The following is a 26,127-nucleotide window of genomic DNA, read 5'->3' on the forward strand; positions in this document are numbered from 1 at the left end:
GCAGTTGACTGGTTCCCCCTGCTGGGTGTTTTCAGACACACCAGCCAGAATAAAACAGTGTCAGTGCACATCTAGGGCCTTTCAGCTATGGACCCCTGTGGGTCCAAGAAGGTACTACAGGGGGTCAGCGATATTCATTCATTCAGACAAAAGATAAATTCAAATAAATCAACTTTTGAACTGCTTATTCATCAAAGTTTCATGGTTTCCACAAAAATATTAAACAGCATGACTGATTTCAACATTGATAATTATGAAATGTTATCTGTTATTTCTGAAGGATCATGTGACACTGAAGACTGGAGTAATGATGCTGAAAATTCAGCTTTAATATCACAGTAATTAATTATATTTTAATGAAAGACAGAATTTTAAATTGTAAAAACATTTCACAATATTACTGTTTTATTTGCAGTAAAATTCTTCAATAGCATAAAAGACTTAATTCAAAACATTACAAAAAAATACAAAACAAAAGTATACACAAACAAACATTTATATATAGCCATTATTTAGCTTTATATTAGTGGTGTTTGCTAATGTAAGCATCACTATTATTATTTTATTGTTGCTTAGTTTTAAATGTCATTTTTCATATAACCTGACTTCATTTGTCTGTCTTGATGTTTATAACTAGCTCACAATATCACAACGCCAGTACTGAAGCATTAGTGTAATTGCACCTTCATGGCATGAACCAAAAGCAGCTGCTCAATGTTTTATGCCTCTATCTTTTTCTTTAGAATTTCAGGGTGTTGTTCAAGATTCGTGTTGTCGGAGGATCTGCAGCTTATAGCTACTTAAATCCTCAAGACGGACGGCCGCTTTATCACCCTGCTGTGGACAGGTAATATTGTGTGTGTTCATACAGACATGGATCAGAACAGAATATAAATTGCATCTTTCTCAGAGGTGCCAGTAACAGCAATCCAGTTCAGAAGATGTTTTCTAACAAAAGAGGCTCTAAAATAAACCGTTCATATTTTTATATCACATTAAACAAACATTCAATTTATCTTTATTCATTATTAATAGCACCACTTAATAATGCATACTGTATTTACAGGTAGAGACATCAGGGAGGCTACTGAATTTATGATACATTTTTTATCCTTAACATCAAAAGAAACCACTGAGCTGCTGCCAACGTTTATCACCCTCATAAATTTCTACAGCCCTCGAGGAGCGTTTTAAATCACACATGGTTAAATGATGTCCTCAGCCCTCCAAACCGTCAAATATTGTCAGCTGTGTCTTCAAAGATGACTTTAATCTCATAATCATCTTAACGTCGTCTTGCGCATCTTCCTGCTGACATTCTCTTCGTGATTCCCTTGTTCATATTCTAGATGTGCTGCAGTTACAGGTTGTTCAGGAATGGAGAGAATTATCCTTAAGTTTTAATATGTCATATTGTAAATTTCAACAGCAATAGTAGTAGGTTTGTACTTAATCTCACAACAGTGGTGTTTGCTAAGGCAGCTCATTATACGGCTCTCTGGAATACTCAATTCTGATTGGTCAGTCGCAACATTCCAAAATGTGCTATTGTGTTATTAAATGTGTTACCACACCGTTTATTGGGCGATTTAAGGCTGACGCTTCATAACATCTCTCATTTCACATCGCTGCGTTTTCTACCACAGGCGCTATCTTGTCCCTCAGTTATCGACTGTATTTACTGTAAAATGAAACTGGAGGACTTCCGTATTAAAGGGATAGTTCACACTTTATTTTAGGGTCTCTTAACTAGTTGCTTATTAACACGCATATAACTAGAATATTAGCCATTTATTAGTAGTAATTAAGCACATATTAATGCCTTATTCTGCATCCCTAATCCTACCCAATACCTAAGCTTAACAACTACCTTACTAACTATTAATAAGCAGCAAATTAGTAATTTATTGAGCGAAAAGTCGTAGTTAATAGTGAATAAGTGTTTCCTATTCTAAAGTGTTACCATTAACTCAAATCTATATTTTGTGTCTAATTATTTACTTATGTGGCAAGTAGCCAGCCATACATCCAGCCAGTTATTGTAACAGAATACAAACTCGAATCAAATATGAAATCAAATATTATTCAATCAGGGTCATGCAGTGGCTTTGTGACTTTTACTGAGAATATATGTATTGAGTATTTTGTATTTGTGTGTGTTTGTGTGTATGAGAAGCTCTTTTAACACAATCCCTTTGGCTTGGTCTTGATCTCCTCAGAGCTCTAAAGCTGTGCGGCTCAGGTGGACCGCCGCATGTGAAGCTCATTGTTGAGTGGGAGCACAGAATCAAAGACTGGTAATGCAATCTTTCGTATGTGTGGAAATACAGAACATTCTATTTGCACTTGGTTTCAAAGCACGTCAAGCCAACAAAACAAGCATGACAGTCCAGTGACCTGGTGTTACTGCGTGTCTGTGTGCAGCCTGTTTGGTAACATCCAAGAGGAGGTGGTGAAGGACTCGGAAAGTGTTCGTGCTCAACAACAACTCCACGTTCAACAGCACAGCTGCACCCTTGATGAATGCTTTGAGCTCTACACCAAAGAAGAACAAGTAACTCACACAAAAACACATATCGTGCTGAATATTAGCAGCTGAATGCCACAGGAAATCATAACCCAGCTTAAAAGTGGCGTGAGTGCGGGGGCGATATTGCTTTTATATACTGGCATACAATAAAAAAATACCTACGAACAGTGAAACATTGCAGTGAAATTGTGCAGTTACAGTATAAGAAATGTCAAAATGATTTTTTAATATGCTGTAATTTGTACATTTTTCAATTAAATATAAGATTTTGATTATAATGTACAATACTATTATCATAAAAGATACTATTAATTTTGTTAAGATTTGTATTATTATTAAGATATTATAATTATATTATATCATTATTAATTATATTTTATTATTAAAAATATTATACATTGTATTATTTTAATCATTGAAGTTATTTAATAATACCAAATTTTCTATTTAATAAAAAAAAAATGTGTATAATAAATAAAATTTAATGAAAAGAAATAGTAATTAGCAGCTAGTCCATTAGCATATTTGTAGCTGATATTACTAAATTGCTTTAAAGATCATTTTACCAATTTACTTTAGTTATTTTACTAATTGCTTTAACCTAATGGCCTTTTCCTTATGCATTTTACAAAAATGATGACATTTCTTGGAAATCAGGAAATACAAGCAATGTTCTTCTGGTCTTTGTCTTTCATAAACATTAACAGTGTAAAACGTTTGTGTAAAGTCGACCAACTTTCATTATTTCAGATAAACATGCATAACAGCTGAGAAATTTTCTGAAACACAATATTGTGATGGTTGTGACGTTCCCCTTTCATTCTGCGACTGCCACTCTAGTGCAGCAGGTGTTTCTATTTGAAAGAGCACAAATGCAGAAAAACATTAACAATGGCAGAAAAAATATGCTGTTTATACAATGGAATAGAATCAACTTGTAAGAATGTACGAGCAAATGATTCTTGAGGATTTTAAACCTCCTTTCTTCTGTGGAACACAGAATTTATATTTAAAAATAAATTCAGACTTTTTCTCTCCTTGAAAGTCATGAAGCTATTTTCTGTTTATTTCCTTTCATTCAACTAATGCAGGTTGTTAAAAAAAAATGCTATGGGATCAATTCAAATCTGACCATTTATTCAGACTGAAAAGCACTCACATAAAATTTCCTCTCGTTGAATATCCTAATTTTTCACCTGTGTTTATTTAGCTGGCCCCTGACGATGCATGGAAGTGTCCTCACTGTAAGCAGCTGCAGCAGGGCACGGTGCAGATGAGCCTGTGGACTCTCCCAGACATCCTCATCCTTCACCTCAAGCGCTTCCGACAGGTGGGAGAGCGCCGTAACAAGCTCTCCACGCTGGTCCACTTCCCCCTCACTGGCCTCGATATGGGCCGCCACATGGTCAAGAGGAGCAACTGTGCCAGACCGCCGCCCAGCTGGAAACAACAGGCCCATCACCAGCCCGAAGCCAGCCGACACACACTGAACTTCCTGTACGACCTGTACGCCGTGTGTAACCATCATGGAGGCATGCATGGAGGCCATTACACAGGTGTGTGAGCGAATAGATAAATGAGAAATTACATACTGCCTTCCTAAATGAAAATTTTGTCATTAATCACTTAGCCCCATGTCGTTCCAAACCCATTAAAGCTTTGTTCGTCTTCGGAACACAATTTAAGATATTTGTGATGCTTTCTGACAGCTCTCTGTCCCTCCCATAGACAGCAATGTAATTAACACGATCAATGTCCAGATACGTAGCAAAGAGATCTGTAAAATAATCCATGTGACATCAGGGGTTCAACCGTAAAGTTACGAAGCTACGAGAATACGAGAATCATAGGTTTGTAACTTTACAGTTGAACCACTGATGTCACATTAAATATAAAAATGAGCATGTACAATAATTATCCAATATCAGCTGATACTTATAAATTTATATCACCAATATCACTGATATCTGAAAGGGTACTGATATATAATGCATCTTTAAAAAATCCCTTTGAGCCCCTCTACAGAGGGTGTTGCACATGGTTGGATCTTGAAAATCCTTCAGAAATACACCATCCCTTCTAGATCCAGTGTTGATTCACATTTCAGTGAAATAATGACCCATAATATTTCTCAGAGTTCTGCAGCAGCTATTTCAAGCAAGAAGCTTGCATCAGATTGTGTAAGGCGATGCTCTGGTCACTTCTGTCCATTGGCAACCGAAGCACAAAGTTAACAGGCGATGGGGAAAAAGGCGGCCAATCGACACGAGGCAGATCATGATGTTCACCCAGGAGGAAAGCAGAAAATATTTCTGCACAAGCTGATGCATAGAACAAGCCAGAATTTACCCAATATAGCTGCTGTCAGGAAAGGAAACTTTGATGAAGCTGAATTAATGCTTCAAAGTACAAGCCGAAATACGAACTATTTTATGTGAGAATTACATGCTAAAAAATGACACTGCAAACCCTCTTTCTTAATTATTAATCACTATGAAAAAAACATCATAAGACTGAGAGTAGTTTATTTTTCTTTCCTCAGTGGCACTGTCTATTTTAGTTTTTAAGCATTATAATCATGCTTACACAATTAAATGTTATGCAAATTTGCTATGTAAAATTTATCTTGTTTAGATATTTTCATGGAAAGCAAGCCAAAAAATAATGGTAATGATTTAAAATATGTTTAGAATTAAATTTTTTAAATTTTTATATTATTCATTACTCTCTGTGTGTGTGTGTGTGTGTGTGTGTGTGTGTGTGTGTGTGTGTACTTATATGCAGTGTAAATACATTTTGTATGTGTGCATAAATGTAAAACAAATAATGAAAATAATAGTGTTGTCCTAATATGTTAGTATGGTCTTGAGCATGAAGTGTAGAGCATAGTGAAGCTAATGAGTCTGTGTTTTGAGCAGCATACTGCAGGAACTCAGTGGACGGTCAGTGGTATGCCTACGATGACAGCAGTGTTGAGCCGGTGCCTGAGGGGGAAGTGTGCACACGTGGTGCTTATATCCTCTTCTATCAGAGACGAGATGCCATCCCATCCTGGTCAGCTAGCTGCTCGTTGCAAGGTGAACGCTCTTCTCTGCATATCTGCCTTAATTCTATACCCACACTACCAACAAGGGCAGACAAGCAGAAAGAATGTTAAAGTTTGCATTATCAAGAGAATACAAGAATATGCTATTGTAATTTTGTTTAACAGGTCATTTCAGCTTGTCAGGTGTGCAGTCTTTTTATGGTTTTCACAAACTTTTATGGTTTATATATTACCATATTTTCATGGTGCACACAGCAGGGAGGACCGAGGAACACGCAGACGAGGATGTAACTTCAAAATAACAGACTTTACTTCAGACATCAAGGCAGGGCAAGACAAGGCAAGGCAGACACAGACACAGACAGGACTATAAATACACAGGATAATCATAGATAATTAGACAAACACGGCTGGACAAGAATAAACTAATAATCACATCACAAGGACAGGAAACAAATCAAATAAGGAAACAAGAGGCGGGAACACATGACACACGACTGACACATATATTATATAATTTTATATTTAGAAATGTATTACTATATTTTGAAAATATCTTATTGACTTTGTTAGAATGTTTGCCCTTCAAAATGCAGCATTAACAGATTTTATGAATTTATATTTATTTTTATTTATTTATTTTAGTGCTGTCAAAATTAGCACATTAACGCATGCAATTAATTTTTTCAGTTTAATGGCGTTTAATATATTTTACGTCACTGTTATTTTATTATTTTATTTTATTTAAAAAATTCCACTCATCAGAACACAGAAATAGCTAGTAGAGTAACTTTTTTCTACCCCACCCTTTAAAGTGAAATTTTTTTTATTTTTTTTACTTTTTTTTTCTCTTTGTGGCAGCAATGTTTAGAGCTAATCTTTCACAACATAAATGTTTTACTGTATTTTTGATTAAATAATGAACATCATAAACTACAAAAACATTTTTTTTAAATATTACCAACCCCATAACTTTGAATGCTTTAGTGCACATGCAGCAGTGTCAAATAGCAAAGTCACATTCAACCTCTGGGTGGCTCCAAGATCTTTTCTACACAGCTCTTTTCACCTTCTCTATGAGAACCATATCTTCAGACACAAATGAAATATGTATTCAGCGCTAGTCCAAAGTCTGCCTGATCACTGCCTAGCCACAACATAACCTTGGTGGCAGAACAAGAACAAATCATTTCCAGAAAGGACAAGGTGCTTATTAGGCACAGACATGGCTTTGAGCTGCTTGTCACAAGGGGGTGGAGACACAAAATTTCTCACACACACACACACACACACACACAATCTGACTTTCTCTCTTCTCACTTTCTCTTTCTGCTCCTGCATCACATTATACAATACTTCAACAAATCAAATCCATATCCCAAGTAAAAAGATTAAAGTTACATAGTCTAAATAAATTATTATGATACTGTATGTGTCCACTAAAGTAAGCTGAGCGGGCATTTTCGATTCATTCTCTACGTGAGGTGAGCGGCAGGCTCACGCATCAAAAAGTCATGCAATTTTCAATTTTATGCAAATGAAAGGTAAAAGTGAATAGATGTGAGATGAATGCACTGACATCCGTCTAAGCTTTTTAAAATCTGCCTGCAGTGCTGATGCATTCAGTGCTTAAATGTCATTTTTCCATATTACTAGATTAAATCAGATTTCAATGCACTTTGCACACTTTCTCTGTAGTTAGGATGTGGCTGGGTTAAAAAGCTTTGGCACAATCGTAGACCGCTCTTAAAGCTGCTGTGTGCATGTGTACATTTTACACACGTCTTACAGCATTTCTTCTACACCAGTGGACACAAACACTACCATTTAAACATTTGGGGTTAATACAATTTTTTGATGTTTTTGAAAGAAGTCTCTTATGCTGACCAAGAGTGCGTTTATTTGATCAAAAATACAGTTAAAAAAAAAATAAAAAAATGCATCCTTGCTGAATGTATCCACTTGCTACCATACCACAGTATAGTAGGAGTGTCAGCTTTGGTTGGAGAAAACTAAGTGTACTTCACTAAATGGTACATGTAATTCAAATGTGTTTGAAATGTTGAAAGATACACATATTAAATTCCATAGTGAATTATTTGCATATTTTGCTACATTGCTGTACATAGTCTTTTTTTTATGTTTCAAGCTGTGCATCATACTGTTAAAATGCAGTGAGCTGTTTTTTAATGATATATGGCTATATATGAATCTTTTATTATACCACATTTTGATATTATCGGAGGTGCTGTAATTATCCATGAAATGTCATGCAGCCAGAGGCCTTAGGTTTCTCCATTGTGGTAGTAATTAAAATGCTTTTATCAGTAGCTCCCATTGACACACGATAGAAGCAAGTTCCGTGAACCCTGAGTTGAACTCTTTGAAAAGTTGTGAGCAGCTTTTAGCAACGGTTCAGAATAAATAGTTAACCCAGTTAAGCGATCACCTCCAATGTTCGCCGTTGTGATTAGAGCAAAGTCACTTAATTCACCTCCACACTAACTTGCCCCGGAGCAATTATGTATGAACCTTCAAAAAATTCTAAATATATCTGTTTGAAGCTGGTTATGTGCTTCAACACATTTTTCATTCCACTGTGATTTCTCAATCCTTTGTCAGTCCGTATAGATGATATCAAGCCTTTCAGCTTAACTCACACACACACACACACACACACACACACACATATGAGAGCTGTTGTTTTTGTATGTCTGAGGCTGATCCAGAGAACATGCTGTTCCCTTTTCCATGGCTGACTTTAGGGGGTTAGTTTGCCCAAGAAAATGAAAACTGTCATGTCCTTTCAAAACTGTATGACTTTCTGCAAGACACAAAACAAGATATTTTGAAGAAGGTAGGGGTCTAAACAACACTGGACTCCACTGACTTCCTTTCAATGGACTGAGACGCTGAAACATTTCAAAACATCTTCTTTTGAAGAACGAAAATCGTACAGGTTTGATTGACATGGTGAATAAATGATGACAGAAATTGAGAAATGAATAGCTTTAATTCAAGGACACTTTAAATTGATCCTGAAAAACACAGTGTATCACAGTTTACATAAAATAGTAAGCAGGAAAACGGTTTTCAACATTGATAATAGTAAGTGTTTCTTAAGCTACAAATTAGCGTATTTGAATGATTTCTGAGGGAAGGATCGTGTGACAAATTTTATTACACAACAGAAAACATTTAAATAGTCATTTCAGTATTACTGTTTTACTACAGTATTATGGTGAGCATAAGAGACTAATTTAAAAATAAATACATAAAACCTTCTCTTTCTACCTCAAAACATGTGCCAGTCACATTAATATGAAGGTTAGATTAAAAAATGCATTTCTGAAAGGTCATGTCTCAATGCATCGCTTCTTCTTTCAACCCTTTTGAGACCTTTCATGTGCTGCCATTTTCCCAAGGTCTGTAACTCAAGTCTGATTTGTAAGGTTGTTACAGCAACTGTCCACCAACATCTTGAGATCATTTATATGCACACCGTAATACTTGTTTGGATCCATTCCATCTCATCTTCATGAGTGTTTAATGGAGACGAGTCTCCCAGATTCAAAGGCTAGAGCAAAGTGAGAGCAGGTCCCTGGTATTTTCATGCACTTTAGTGCAAAATGCTTCACCATAAAGCATAAATAAGTCGGTTTACTTATTTCCAAATAGCTAGCATACAGCTACCTGTACATTTCAATCTGTTATCAGAAAAACCCAACAGCATTTTGACTTGCATGAGTGGAGCAAAGTTGACTAAATAAGCTACTTTTGACCCGCAGGTTCCTCCAGCTCCTCTACCTCAGACCACTGGCTCATCCGACTGAACGCAGATAACCAAATTTCAAATTCAACCAGCAAGCTGTCCAATTCATCTTCAGCACCTGAGCCCCAAACACCACATGTTCCTATTGTCCATGAGCCTCAAAATGAAGACAACGGTCAGTATGTATATATCTATTACTACTTCTGACTTCCATCAATTGTAGATCAGAAACTAATTATTGTTTTAATTGAGTGCTGCAGTCGTGACGTCAAAACCAAGAAGACCAATTCATCATGGGTTCCCTCAAGACAAATATCTAAGTATGATCAATTTATACTTAGCACAGGCTTTACTTGCTTTACCCATTAATTGAAAAACTCATGTAAAAATCCTATAGGAAAATCTTGAGGGAACCAGTTGCATGGTTTTAACGTCACGGCTGCACAACACTGTTGCCAGTAAGTTACTGTAATTAAGATTTACAGTAGCAAACTGTACTTGATTTACAGTTGCAAACTGTACTGTTTTACTGTAAATTACTGTAAAAATAATCCAATTCATCTGTATACTACTGTAATTCATTCGTTTTAATATAGATTTCATTAGGTTTTATCATTTTTATATAGAATTCGTTTTATTTTTACTCTACATAGGTACTACTGGCATTCAATTAAAACAGACACAATAATTACAAAATATCAAATTCTTTATTTAAAACATTGTATGTATAACACTTCAAAATACAGTCTTCCAATGCTGGAACAGTGCATCTTCACCATTTCTCCCGTTTTAGGGCGCTTAGTTGCCTTTAAGACACAAATACAAAAAAAGTGCAGTAAATCTTAAATTTTATTAAAAACTATAACAAACTAATTCTAAAACTAGAAAAGCAGCTAGCCATAAAACTTGTTCAACCTAGCTAACATACGATTTTATTTTCTCAATAGGCTACTGGCCAACATTAACTACTAACACTTGAACAAAATTTCACATTAGTTAACTTAATGTTAATATAAGATAAGCATTGCTCGTTAAAAATTATTTTAATTCGGTAACTTAATTCAGTAAGCTGACAAAGTCGTTTGTAACGACAGCGCAGTTTACCATAGTAAAGTTTGTTGACGGGTAAATGTTACTAGGTTAAACTGGTGTGCAAAAATCTGACACAGACAAACGTACATATATTTTTACCTTGTTTGCTCGTCTTTTTCTCTCGTAAGGTGCATCGACACACAGAGCAGATGTTCTCTGGAACTCTTCCACTCTCGCGGGTTCATCCCCGGGCAAAACCCGCGGCGCTGCCCCGCGACTCGAAAAGGCAATATAGAACCTATTATACTATCTAGAGTGGATGTGGACAGTAAAGTGAAGCCCCGGTATATTTCTGACATACAGATGTACTCCAAGCGCTCGCGCTGTTTCTGACGAAGGACAAACGGATTTGCCATTACATTACAAGCGATATATCACGTCCACCCGTATACCTCCCAAGCTGTTCCAGCGTTATAGACACGGTGTTGGGCAAATCGTGTCAATCCAAATGTAAGAAATGAGGAAAATATAACAACCTCAATAGAATGGCGCCAAAAAGGCCGCACGGCAAATGCAGCAGTATACAGCCATTTTAAAAAATACAGTAAATCTCTGTATGTGGGGTTTGACGTCACAGAAAATTCCCATGATGCAAAGGGTATTACAGTTATTTACTATAAAGGGAATTTGCAGTATATACAGAACATAAAGAAGTTATTTACTGTATATCATCCAGTATAATATTATACTGGAATGATATACAGTAAATAACTGTGGAAATTACAGAAATGTCTCACAGTGTACGTCTAGGAATATATGACCCAAATAAGAATTTTCACCATATATTGCCATCTGAACAAGTAACAAGTCTGCCACATTTGTTCTGACCAACTGAGGAAAAAAGCATTACAATAAATCATGCTACCAATGGTGGTTAAATCTAAAGATCGGTTAGTTCTTATCACATCAAACCGTGCAATTATTATTATTGTTATACTTTATTCTCAAATTATTAATGTTAACAACATCAGCATTGCATGACTATGAGTATAGTGTGTATTAGCATGTAGATTTCAATTTCTGTACAGTCCAATCTCTAATTGTTATGCCATTCGAATTTCATATTAAGAAATTATTTTAACCCAAAAAGCAAACTATACTCCCTTTGAACTGGTTTTCTTTAAAATACAAATCTTGTGTAATCCCAGGCTATCTGTAATCAGAAGCACATTGAAAACTGGAATAATTTCATTTCATTCACATGTTTCATATATATGCAATCCTTTCTGGATTACAATCTGCCATCAAAATTATACATTTAATTATTCTAGCTGCTGTGAGAAAAGGCTATAAACGATCCGCCACCTGCAGGATCCTCACATGCGATATAGCCTATTAGCCAGGACAACTTCATGTTACTTTATGTGATGCAATGATGCGGTGGCATGCTCGAATTTCCCGTGAAAACCTACCCGTACCACTCAAATTAGAAAACATTATTATAAGCTAACCGTTGTAAATCGGGCTTATGTACTTGATCAAATATTGATTTCAGATCATTTTTAACCCCAAAAAGTTACGGACTGCATCTTAAAGGAAATTAGCACCAGGTGCTAGATTAACACCAATAGCTTGTAGGTATCTGTAAGTGTTCTCTAATTTTGATCAGCAGTCTTTTTCCAAATATCTCATTAAAGTTTTTTTTACTGTGCATTAAATACAATTCATTTATGAAATATGCTTAAAAACCGCCCTTCTACTCCTGTTAGGATAACTTCAAATAGGACTAAGCAGTGACCTTGAAATTTAGGAAATTTAAGTTTGTTCTCTAATTTTGATCTCAACTGTATATCGTCAAATATGTGTATTTTTATATTTTCTGGTAACATTTAATAAGGTCACGTTAGTTAACTTAAGTGAATGCCTTAACTAACAATAAATAATAACAGTAACAGTACATTTGTTACAGTATTTCTTAATTTTTGTTAAATCCTCCATTTTCTGCTTTTAGATATAGTTGAGACTACGCCATTTGTGCGAAGCATCCGGGGCCACAGTATGAGTATGCGCTACCACTCCAAATCCAAGATGGGCCCAAGCAAAGTTCTTCCACTGCGTTGGTCATTTGCTTCCAAGGACCGCAGAAAGCCCTCCAGTGTCGCTCCACAAACCGGAAACGATGAGCTGGTGGAGTACCTTGAGTCCGGCCGGCGGCCTCGATGCACCAAGGAGCCCATAGTAAGTATCGTGGCTAGTCCTTTACAGGTCAAAGCCCAGCCTCGCGAGGACGATTCTCTGAGTTCCCCGAGCTGTAGTGTGGAGCGATGTAGCTATCAAGGTCTGGATTCCCCCAGACTGCCCAAAGGCCAGAGCAGACCAGCGGCGGACCTCAGCGGTGTCACATCTGACGGCTCGTTGGGCAAAAACAGTTCAAAAACCAGGCAGGAGCACGAAAGGACTCAAGCCAGCAAGTCTCTTCAAGGTTCCCCTAGTGCGCTTTCCAATTGTACTAACAACAGTGCATCTCAATCCAGAGACTCAACATTGAAACGACTACAAAACCAGACGGCTGGGACTAACAGGACTCATCCCAGCCAGACGCAAACGGCCACGGGGGAAAGCAGGAGTAAAGATGGAGCCGTCATCAGTACCGCCCAATTGCAGGATAAGGAGGTGGGTCATAGGAAAACGCTTTCCAGCAAGAGCTTGCCCAAACTGTCACTATCCAACGGGACTCTAAATGGAAAGGGCATTGAGGCGAGGAAAACTGGCACCGCTCACAAGAGCACCAGTAATGCAGTTAACAGCAGAGACAACCAGGTTTGTTCAAGCACAACTGATATAAAACGCGCCCACAGCTCATCCAATATTCAGTGCAGGCTAGATATGACTTTAAAAAGGACGTTGTCTCTCCAAAGAAACGGTCCATTGGTGCCGGCCCCCCATAAAGGATCTGCGGTAGATAAATCTTCCTATGCAACACTACAGAAAATCAGATACAGCAGCACTTCGCTTGGCAGACAGAGACCTGTGCCCGAGTCCTGCTTTTGACAGCTTTCATCTTCACTGTGGGAAATAGTGTTTGTATATGAAGAGTTAATTTGCAAAAACAGATCATTTTCAAAAATCATGTTTTTTCATGGTGCATTCCAATTAATCTCAATAAAACTGCAGTTGGGTTATTTTGATTAGGTTAAAAAATAACTAAAAAGTACAGCTAACTAACACAATAAAACAATGATAACATAGTAACAAACATGAATCTGAAAAGTTATCTGTTTTTGCAAGTAAACTCCTTCATATGTTTTATGCATATGACAACATTTAAATATTACATACTGTTTCTCTTTTCCAAAACCTAGTGAGCAATCAAAATCATTTTATGCACATTTCCAATACAAAGCCTGGTTGAAAAGGCTTAAAACGATTTGTTTTCACCAAAGGCAGGTAGACTTGAAAGAGATTGCAGATTGAGAGAGAATGCTTCGCAAAACAAAAAAGTGAACAAATCCAAGATAAGTGAAAAAAAGAGAAAATGTTCATTATAAATGTGCATATAAAATTATTTAATAATGAAAAATAATCAAAAATGACTATATAGACTACCGTTCAAAAGTTGAGGGTTAAATTGGTAAGATTATTTTGAAAGAAATCTCTTTATTTATTTGATCAAATCAGTAATCCTTCAGAAATCATTCCAATATGCTGATTCGTTGCTCATAAAGCATTTCTTCTTATCAGTGATAAAAACAATAATCAATATTCTTGTGGAAACCATGACCTAGCCATGTCTTTAATGTCACTTTTAATCCATTTAATGTATCCTTGCTGAATAAGAGCATTAATTTCTTTCATTAACTAAAAAATTGTACTCACCCCAAACATTCGAACAGTATTAAATGTTTCTTTAACTATGTGCACTTTTGACCCTGTAGACCTTTAGAAAATAACTCTAAATGGGTCCATTTACAATGTCTGTTTTTTGTCTGAAAAAATGATATTACTTTCCACCACAGTGTCATTTCCAGCACATCTGAAATAATGAATGAATGACATTCTGGGATGGAAAGGACATTTTAACATTTGGAATAAAATGACAGACTCTTCTGTTTTGCTAAGCCTAAATTGGTAGCTAGCATTTTATGTAACAGAGACAAACACAATGAAATATTTCACACTTTTTGGATAATTTGACTAAATTATAGTTTGGTCAGAAATTGGGCACAAAAACAAAACCATTTTGCTCACAAGTGATGTTTATCTTGCTTTCTTCCCCTTTATTTTGTAACCCGTGTCATTTCACCAAAACCCGTCTCCATACAAACCAAGTGCACTAACTTTTGATTAAAACATTTTAGGGGCAAATTTTTTGATGTTGTGGAAATTACACAACTGTGGGACAGTGGGAACTTTTGAAAAACTCATATATTTTCACATAATAACTATAGACGTACTGTATAAGACATTTAAACAGTTTCAAAAATCAAGTAAAATGCTTCCAAGTCGGTTTAGCAAGTCATATAACGAAAAAGAAGCTGACAGCTATTAGTTGAAAATCAACCCCCTGGGACATAAAAATGCTGAAGCTAAAGAAAAACTTAAATATAAGCATGTAGTTCCTCTTGTGTCATCTGTATTGAAAATTATTGTGAATTTACTATTTGTATGATAACTTCTGCATATATAGAGCATCTTATGAGAATCTAATTCAGTTAGGAGCCGTCTTAGAAGGTAGCTGCCTATGTAGGGTGTAAGCAGTGAGCAGCTCACCAGGTTTTGGATCAGAGCTTGCGTTTCCCCACTCAAATCTGACTTTCTGTATCATAACTTTCTATTGTTGGTATAAACTATATTTAATTTGCATATCTCAAAGCCTGTTCTTATATCTCCAATTATAGCCTACCTGCAGATATGTAGCTTCACACACTGGTGGCTGGAATTAGCAGTAATGATACAGTAGGATCTGCTTAAATGTCAGAATTGAGGTCGGCTTTAGTGCACTGTCATGTATATTTATGCAAGTGCCTTTTTGTAATGATCTCAGGAGAGCAGTGGTCGTTGGAACAGAGTGTTTTTTACTTATGAATATACATGCACACACCTCACCACAGATGAAATAAATCCACAGACGGCACAAACATTTATTCATTTCACTCCCACAATATCCCAAACGACTCTAAATGTTTCACATCAACGTGCACCTTGTTTACTGCTGGATTCACTTATTTGTTTTCTGACAGGAACGGACTATGCGAGTACAATCAGACATGACGAGTTTTATGAGCACGTTTAAGCATCAGCTTTAAATCGGTCATTTAATTTCACAAAGGATCAAGATGCTGATGTTGAAAAGCAGCAATATCTTCTAGATGGATCTTCAAGGATCAAGACACTAATGGCGAAAAATAGCAATATCGCCAACATTTTTCAAAGAAATATTCTCATTGTAAAGTGAAGGTTAACTGAGGCATAAAAATGGACAGTAACTTATAGCAAAATCAAAGAAAGCATAAAAATTGTAAATATAATTATAAAATAAATATCAGAGAAAGCAGTCTGAGAGGTTTTGATAATATGTGTCTTATTCTTATGTTAGGAAATTTGAATCCGGACATCAGTTCTCTCATTAGGTTACTACATTTTTCTTTTTTTTTTCTTAATAAAACTAATGATACCTCAAAGTGTGCGGCTTGTTGAGCTGGGCTGCCTTTGTCCATCTACAATGACATAACTTGCTGATTAACCATAGTATGATGCATCATTGGACAAACTAACCAACTCACGACTGTTTCCCCAAACCCTAGTAACATGGCTCAAAATAGAACGCACAAGAACGTTCACACCATGTCGTAATTACTGTTATTACGAGATTCCAGTGATCAAAAGCTGTAGTTCCAACTACAGTATGTAAGTCTGTGATGCTGTTTGCTAATGTTCCTTTGAAATGGTTTTAGGAAACACCAAAACATTGAACTATGTTGGTACCTGGTTGACATTTTAAGCGGCTGGACTTAAGAATTTGATCAAACTGACAAATAAATCCTACAGACTTGTACTGAAGGCCAAATCTGGAGCCCAAGATATTAGAGACTTTAAGCCGGTGAGGCTTTTGACTTGGGCCAGTATCCAGCTTTAGCCTTTTTCTTAGGTATTAACCATCATTCATGTTTATGATTAAGAATATGATGCTTTTATTTTATTGTTTGTAAGTTTAAATATGAATATCACTCAATCACTGTAACAGAAGCCACTGCCATGTGACAGAGAGTCTAATTGGCAAGCAAGACGTGTAATATTACTCTGTTCCGCCACTCACACATTAAACAATTCATTAAATTATAATCCCAGTGCACTTTCCTGATCTCTGGAGTTGGTGTGCTCTCATATCACTGCTCAGTCTGAATATGATAATGCTTTATGGGAACCGTTCACCTGAAATTACTCTCCCCGTGTTATCTCTAATGTGCACTAAACCTGAAGAGCTGTTCTTGTGTAATACTTTAAAAAAACTATGTATTAAGATTAATGTTGTTGGATGTAATGATTAATGAGGACATTAATTCTCATCTGCTCCTTTTTTTTTATGCCAAGTTTTTGTTTCCGCACATTTTTAATTGGATGTATTATGAGTAATTAAATGTATGCTGAGATGCTTGTTAGGTAGCAAGAGATCAAGCAAGTCATTCAAAATTTTGTGCTAACTCATTGCAATTGGTTTTATTCGTAGGCTTTTAGGCACAACTTTTATAAACACATTTTTAATGAGTTGTTTGTTCCACTTTAAAACAGACACATTTGCACCTCAATCAGTAAGTCTTTTCGCTGCCTCTGAGATTGTCATTTCTAACATGTCATGGCTTTGATATGATGCAATATAGTGTAAATGTCAATAGCACTGTATGCTGTGAATATGACATTGATTGATTCTTGTTGTTACAGAGATGGCAGCTATACGCAGATGCAAATAAAGCATTGTGGCCTACGTAGGTGCTATTGTGAGCAGCGTTATTGTGCTTTATGATTGCAAAACTCAGAGGGGCTGTTTTCTCCCAGTTTGTCTTGACAACATGTTCTAGTTATGCCTCTTTTTCACATTTGTGCTACAGCAATAACAAAGATGAGTCATACGTCATTTGTTGAGTCATGAGTCATTTGTTTTATGTTTTTTAATGTTTTACTAAGTTTCTATGTGTTAACATTAGTTAAAGCCATAGTTCACCCAAAAAAGAAAATGAACTCACCCTCAAGCCAACAGATTTGGAGAATTTTTTTTACGTTATATCCTTTGCTCACCAATAAATCTTCTGCAGTGAATGAGTGCTGTCAGAAACAGATCTATCATTACAGTGTTTAAACAGTCACTTCTGACCAAAATAACAGTTCATAATCTATAATAGCGCTGCCTCCAGTGGAAAAAGTCCATCACCTTGTATCAAACTCTACCAATATATTTGTGTAGATTGTTTTGCTTGTAAGCGGTGCTTGATCCATTGAAGTTAAAAACGACTTGATGGATTTGTTTCTATGCATATTTTTGCTTCAAGACATTAATTGATGGACTGGAGTGGTGTGGATTACTTGTGTATCATTGTCATGTTTTTATCAGCTATTTGGACTCTCATTCTGACGGCACCCATTCACTGCAGAGGATCCACTGGTGAGCAAGTGATTTAATGCTAAATTTGTCCAAATCTGTCTAAAGGTGAGTGAATTTTTAGCAAATTTTCATTTTTGGGTGAACTAATTCTTTGTGTTAAGAAAACTCAAATGTCAATATTAGTTAATATTGTTTATTCATGGTAGTTCATAGTTAACATTAATGTTAACAAATACAGCTTTAAATGTATTAATTTGAAATGTTGAAATTAAGACAAATAAATGCTGCATAAATATTGTTCATAGTTCATGTTAACTAACAAGGTTAAGTGATGTGCACAAATGCAACTTTGGTGTAAAGTGTTGCCAGAACATTGCAATTTGAAAGTGAAGATATGAAAACAGTAAATATACAACACACATATATGATATAAAACATTTTAATTGTCCACCATGAGAAAAAAGTTTACCTATTGAATTTCATTGTATATATAACAATGTGCTAATAATAAATGTTTCCATCACTAGAGACCGCAAGCACTTACATGGAGATAAGACAAGAGCTGTTTCAGAATTTAAAGAGCAGAGAAATGTAAGGACAGCGTGATTTGGATTTGATTATACACTATTGTACTGTAGTCTCTGAGATATGCATGGCTGAGTGGAATAAATGAGTTTAATCTCCTTAAATTCCTCTTCTCCAATCATGAAAATTACCATAGACCTAATTCATTCTTTTCTTTTTTTTTTTTTTTTTTTTATGACTCCATTTGTCTTGGTGGTTCTGAGAATTGAGCAGTTTCTCACAGGTGAATTAAAGGTGTGCTCTCAGAAACGCATGTTCGCATAATCCCTCATTTTTGGGCTTTTATAATAAGATATTGATTCAGACATTTCCTCCTCCTCTCAGTATGAGTCATTTAGCCCTGACACAGGATTAACACCAAGCTTTTGGACCGTTTTATTTCAGTGTGTCCCATTTAATTTCTCCCCCCGTCATTGGATAGCTGATTATGAGCTTGCTTGAGATGTTTCATAGATGTTTCCTTGGTATTGCACATTGCATATGATTATACAACACAGCCAATGCACTATATCCAATTTCCTCCACTGAAGCACATGGCACTCTTAGACGTTGCATCAGGTCTGAGGTCAGTGACGTTTACTCACACATGAACAAATGATGTTTGATGTCATTGATATCCTGCAGTCACTAGTACATCATTTGAGAGAATAACATAATGGTAGATTAAGCATTTTAGAATAGACCAGAGTTCTGCAGGGATTATGTATTTTTGTAGACCAAAACTCAGAAATTATTATTATTATTATTATTATTTTAGCAGACCTTATTTCAGGCATTTAAACAAAACCCCATTGACTTCAGGATGCTAGAACCAAGGGTTCTTTAATGTGTTTTTGTGTAAATGCCTGTGGTGAAAACAAGCTCAAGATATTTTCACATCCTCTTTAATGCCTCCTTAATTTTTTTTTTTTTTTTGGTCTTGAAAAAGGTAGTTGCTAACAAGTGGCTAAATAGGACTACAGAGGTTTTCAGGGACAATAAACATCATTACACCATCATACACTTTTGCTTGTTTAAAGAGCTTATTTTCTGCAATAATCCAAAAAGCCTATTGGGTTTTTGTCGAGGGAAGCAAGGTTATGCAAACTTCTGGGTTGGCCTACAAAAACATTACTGAAGCACTCGATTCCTTGATCTGATTACTGTTTTGATATTATTATTAATTCTTTTAAACTCTAAGCACTGTTAAGGTCTCATTTCCAAACCATTGATTTCATGCTGTTGTTTATGACTCTGTGGAACTAGGCCTGGTGCATTAATAATGCATGACATTTATCAAGAAGGGACAGTAAACAGAGCATCATAAGACCACATCATTAGGATGCAGCCTCCCTACAGTGCCGGGATTTCACTCTGAAGTCAGGAGAGTCAGAAACATATCTGGCGTATCCCAGCAGTTCATCAGCTTCTCCAGCCTCTCCACACTGGAAGCAGCCGAATGTTGTTCTGTTCAATAGACCTCCTGCATAATGAACAGATTATGTCCCGCTGTTGAAAAAGCACTTAAATCACACTACTAATGGCCTATTGTTGCCCAACAAAAACCGCTATTCAGAATTGATTGTTCTTTTTAAACATGACTGCATGTTTCAGTTTTAAATTATAATATTTATTTCTCTGACCTGTTCCTTTTTAAAATTGTACTTTTTTACTGAACAAAGGCTATAGAACAAAATACTGTGAAGAGAGCTGGAGGTATGGCACCACAGCTCAGCATGTACATTGTGAATGGCCTCAAGTTAACGAGTGGTGTTTGATAAAGCCGGAAATGTGCTTAAAAGTTCCATTTGAAATAAACAAATCTAGCAATGTTACATTCGACACTGAAGCTCTGAAGCGTGTGCCAAAATACAACATATTTCATATTAAAGCACTGTATCGGAGCTTGATTCATCGTAAACGCCTTTGTTCACCTTAAAAACACCGTACACCATATTGAGAAGCTTTGAGTAAAGCCCCGTTCAGACTACACGATTTTAGCACGATTTGCTTGACGTAGGGTGTCGTGGGGATTCTTAAAGGCAGCGGCTATTTGCACTAAGTGTAAATAGCGATAGACGCTATTTACAATAAGTGCAAATAACAATAGATGCTATTTACACCAAGTGAAAATAGCATTTTTTTTTACGATATGCTATTTACACTAAGTGCAAGTAGCTATAGATTCTATTTACACTGTTAAAATAACAAGATTTTCTGCTATTTATACTACTTATTGCAAATAGTGGCAATTATCTGCACCTCAGTATTGTAGTACATTATAAAACAGTATGCAATAATATCTTAAGTGTAAATTATCATTTTAATTCAACTTATTAAATGGACAAATTTGAACTTGAATTTGAACTCAGGTCGATCGCGTCAAAAAGCACACACTTTACCATTTACGACACTAGAACTGATGGTTGCAGAGGCTCTTTTGTAGTGTTGACTATAGCCCAATCACACATTGATAGGCGGATTTAGTGTAAATAACCTCTGTTATTAGTAAGGTTTGCGTTGGAAAAAAATAAAAGCCCATTGCCATTAGCTATAAAGCTTGGAAGAGCAAGGATAATTTTTTTTATATAACTTCAACTGGATTCATCTGAAAGAAGAAAATCATATACACTTAGGATGCCTTGAGGGTGAGTAAATCATGGGCTAATTTCATTTTTGGGTGTTCTAACCCTTTAGGATTACTTCCCTCATTTTATTTATTTATTTGTTTATTTAACAGGGACCATACACTAGGCATTGTTCCACACAGACAACCAATCAGTGTACAAAGGGCATATAGCATAAAGCTAGTTTGCAGCCCTCATCCCTGGTTAAGCTTTTACATAAAATCAAAACAACCAAATAAAAAGCAAGCACAATCATCACAATAATCATGTTCTCCTGACAAACACATTTCTTCATTAACACAGTTCGAATCATTCACTGATACAGACCTTCATAAATACTCATTTATATGTACCTAAGCTAATTTTTACTCTTTGCCAGGAAAATGTGACTTGCTGTTTATGTGATTAATGATACTTTACAGGAATAATCAGGTTAGATAAATTACTCGTTGATACTGAATTTGTACGGTTTATGTTCATTAGCTATAGCACCGTGCACCAGAAAAATAAATATTTTTCAGGTGAATTGTTCCTTTCATTTGGTCCTTGATCTATTGGTTAATTAAACGTATGGCAGAGATAAAAGCAGCCTTGTTTTACCTTAAGCCTATTTTGCACCAGAGCTCCAAAAGTGGCCAGGCATGGTTTGAATAACAGCTTACTGGCTTTTCTTTCATTTCAAGGTTGTTCAGTAATACATGGTTTTATAAATTCTTTAAATAAAATGAGTATTGAGTAGGTTATTCCACCATATTCTTTAAGCAAAAGGGAGAAGTACAGACCCTGTTTTAACCTTTCATTTTCAAATCAAAGTGCAAATCAAAGCAATTAAAGTGGTGTAATGGTAGAACAGCACAAGGTACCTTTCATTATCACCAGTGTACCTTACCTGTTGTAATTTTCCTCTCGCATTATTCAAGAGCAAATGCTCAGCATGACCCAACATAAGTTAGGGTGAGATTTGTTTTCAAGCTATTTTATCAAACCACTGAAGTGTGTTGAAAATATTACGAAGACATCCACAGCTCTTTTTGACAGAAGGAACTATTCCATAAGAGATTATTATAATCCTGTCTTCTTATACAGCCCTCGAGTAGAATCTGTTTTCACCCTGTATCAAGGTTTACAGAGCAATGTCTTTGTGGAAAGATGAAAACTTCCACTATCATACAAAGCATGAGAAAAACAATGGATGGAAGTGATGATGGAGGGAACATGTTTGGAACCAAATTCCTGTCTGAGAGTGGATTGTGCATATGAGAACATGAAATTGTTGTATAATATAGTAGGAAATATTCCTAGGGGCTTCCATTTGTTCCAGGGAATTGAGTTCATACGTGACAGGTCAGAGAACTGTTCCAATTACTGTCTTTCTCCCTTACATACTTATACACCCAAAACAAGTAGCTATTTGGACACGTAAATATATCTGAATCATATTGCTATTTATTTAATCAGATCACAAAATATCAAAAAAAAAAGTTGGTCAAAAGTGACATTAAAGACATTTATGATGTTATAAAATAAATGCCGTTCTTTTGAACTATCATCAAAGAATGCAGAGAAAAAGGTATTTTCCACAAGAATTTTAAGAGGCATATTTGTTTTCAACATTGATAATAATCAGAAATGTTTCTTAATCATCATGTCAGCATATTAGAATGATTTCTGAAGATCATGGGACACTGAAGACTGGATTAATGATGCTGAAAATTTAGCTTTGCATCACAGGAATTAATTACATTTCAAAATATATTCAAATAGAAAACAGTTATTGTAAATTGTAATATTTTACAATATTGTTTTCACAATTTTTGATCAAATGTAAACTATTTCGCCTTTTTAGTTATATAAATAACTATAATTTTTACTCAAATCTACACAAATCTAAAAACATTGTTGTTCCCACACTCTGAGAAAAGATGGTTCTTTACATGTAGTAACAGTTTAGAACATATTAGCCCCAAGAACCTTTTTATCTCCCCTGAAATGCCTCTGTGTTAGAGTTTAGAGTTCTTTATTCCTGCCTTTTTGTTTTTAAATCTTCAACTGTCAAAGCAACCTCATTACTGAATATCTGCCGCTCAACCATCCAGACTGTCAGCACACTCTCAACGGGTAAATGATGATCAGTTAACAGATACGTTGAGGTCAAGACACAAGAGTATTCCGAGGGCATGCGAGGGTCGTTGATCGGCGAACAATCCAAAGGGTTAGACAAGAGGGGTAATCCGAGAACATGAGCAATAGTCCAAGCAGGGGCAAACAGAGTCCAAACGGAAAGACGGGCAAAAAACAAAACACGAGAAAACAGACAAGGCAAGACTAAGACAACAAAGTGGGTTCCATATCGCAGCTAAAACTAGGAGAGTAATAAACGCAGAACAATACTGGAACTAAACATGAATACAGAATGGCTCGGTAAGGCAGCTAACACTAGGGGAGTGCTAAACGCAGAACAATACTCAGCAACTAAATCAGGAAGTGAATGTGCTTTATATGGTGTGTGTAATAGTTCTCAGGTGAGCGTGTGATTAGTGCTATCAGCTGTGTGTGTGTCGTCAGTGCAATAGATGATGGGAATTGTAGTCCGTGGGTGACGTGCAGCAGTAGTGTGGTGCAAGAGTCAATTCGATGGAAGGGCAACCTCTCAATCTCTGGTGGCTATCGGGCGGAAGGCCACAGACCGGATTCGTGTTTTTGTAATCGATCAAATTTCTTTTAAGTGGCTACATTTTTTTTTTTTTTTGAATAAATAAAAACGTGAAGACAAATAATGCTCAACCACTGAGGTATAAAATACAATAATGAGCTTCTAGGCATCAAGGGTACTTATGTTATTAGAATCCGAAGCAGCAATCAACTCATCAGTCTTTTATACTCCAGTTGTTTACCACAGAAGAAAAGGTTGGAAGTTGTCATTTTCCCAACATTTCCAAGATCCTCTTAGTTGCAAGCATAGCCTTCTCATGTCCTTGAACTCCAGTAAACACACGTATAGCCTAAACGCACATACTTGTGTGTACTGGTAGCTGTTCGCCCCTCCTTCTTATGGGTAGCACACACATGCACAAATGTTACTGTACACCTCTGCCCATATATTATAAAGTATTTCTTGGAAACAAAAATGTATCCAAAAATGTTTAAAAGTTGCATTTTAATTGCATTTCTTTGGTATTATAAATGTTTATACATTTTTAATGTATTGAACTTACTACTAATCATGTCTTTAAGAGAACACACAAGTGTGAGCAGCTCTCTCTTTTTTAATTTATTTAGAAGAGATCTCAGCAACATCACATGCGGTGTGTGCTCAGATTTTTCTAATACACTAAAGACTCGAGAGTTCTCACATTAGTTTCCTCTAAATTTCAGAAGTGATCTCAATAACTTTAAAAAGTGTGCACCAAGTCAAATGCCTCAATATGAGCTCAAACATTTCTACCATAAAATATGTATTAATAATCAAATTAGTCAATTAATAATCAAGGCTGAGTCATAAGCCATTTATGTGCCGTTCGGCAAAGAAAGCTCCAGGGTTACATTTTCTGTAAATGAGTTTTAAATAAGGCATCTGGTACATTACTATTTCCAACAACAAATTATGTGCCTTAGTACATAAACATTGTCCTATAAAAAGTAACATTATCCTTATTTCTGTATAATTTATCTATATAGCCTTTAACTCTGAATTGTATGATTTCCCCCCTTTATTTAGTGCCTTTCAAGTACTTGACTTGATGCACACTTTGTAAAGATGTTGAGATCTCTTCTAAAGCTTTACAGGAGACAAATATGAGACCCCCAGAGTCTCTAGCTAAGGAGAACAATCTGAGCACAGCCTGTGATGTTGTTGAGATCTCTTTTAAAGCTTTAAAGGAGACCATTGTGAGATTGTTAGAGTTTTTGTCTCAGGAGACAAGTTTGAGAAGCAGGAGACTCAAGAAAAAATCTCCATCGAATCTTAAAGCAACCTCATTTCTGTCTAGGAGAAATATTTGAGATGTTAAAGAGATCTCACTTTTGATTTTTCTTTCCTATGGGAGTAATCACACTTTGGAAATGAATAAATTATATAGACTATACAAACAGCATTTAAAGATGATTCAACATGATACAGGATCTGTACAGTTCTTCTGCTATAAATGAGCTGCAATATTCTTGAAAAAGATGTGTGGGTGATTGACAAGAGTTGTACAGAGGTCAGAACAAATTCTGTCATACAGGACACAGAAAACGGCACAAGACAGCTGGTGAGCACCCAAAGAGCAAACGCCCAAAGAGAAGCTGCGCAGTGAGTCATTATATAAAAATATTATATAACATTATATATTTCTTATTAATTCTCAGTTGACCTTCTGCTTCTAGGTTTTGTTTAATGAGCTGATTTTTCCAATTTCCCAATGGATAAAACCTACACGTAATTCCAGGAGGAATCCGCTGGAGCTCAGCGCATCGCTCAAGGGCAGAATGGGAACAGAATAGAAAATCCGAAATATGACCTTGGTGACTGTTTAGTATCATCTGGAGACTGATTAGGTGTCTGATTGTGTGATCGTGCAAACCCCTTTAAATCCAGTAGAATAAATAAATCGCTTTAGTGAATGCAGTAATTCATCCAGGTGTTGGTTATCATCGCTGACTGTATCATTACTAACGCAGATTCGGACCTCCTCATTTATCATGGTTTGTATAGGGAAGGATGAATATTCCGTTGCAGGGAGTGTAAGTGGGGGAAACAATTTTTGGATTGAAATCAAAAAGATTTCAAATTGTGAATTTGGACCACAAAACCAGTCATAAGTAGCAATAGCCAACAATACACTGTATGGGTCAAAATTATCCATTTTTCTTTTATGCTAAAACTCATTTGGACATTAAGTAAAGATCATGTTCCATGAAGACACGAAGACGAAAATTTCCTACAGTAAATATATCAAAACTTAATTTTTGATTGGT

General features: G+C 35.9%; 1 protein-coding gene across 1 annotated transcript in view; it reads left to right on the forward strand.

Annotated features, from left to right (window-relative positions):
- The window catches only part of LOC306848943 (ubiquitin carboxyl-terminal hydrolase 43-like), a 29,252-nt gene extending 11,747 nt beyond the window's left edge, over positions 1-17,505 (forward strand). The window contains exons 5-11 of the mRNA XM_079383734.1: positions 744-847; positions 2,220-2,297; positions 2,425-2,554; positions 3,741-4,086; positions 5,449-5,607; positions 9,365-9,523; positions 12,392-17,505. Of these exons, the coding sequence (XP_079239860.1) occupies positions 744-847; positions 2,220-2,297; positions 2,425-2,554; positions 3,741-4,086; positions 5,449-5,607; positions 9,365-9,523; positions 12,392-13,431 (2,016 nt within the window). The 3' untranslated portion in view covers positions 13,432-17,505. The remainder of the gene's footprint in view (positions 1-743; positions 848-2,219; positions 2,298-2,424; positions 2,555-3,740; positions 4,087-5,448; positions 5,608-9,364; positions 9,524-12,391) is intronic.
- Positions 17,506-26,127: the final 8,622 nt, after the last annotated feature.

Source organism: Barbus barbus (assembly GCF_936440315.1).
Source record: "Barbus barbus genome assembly, chromosome: 3".
NCBI classification, from domain to species: Eukaryota; Metazoa; Chordata; class Actinopteri; order Cypriniformes; family Cyprinidae; genus Barbus; species Barbus barbus.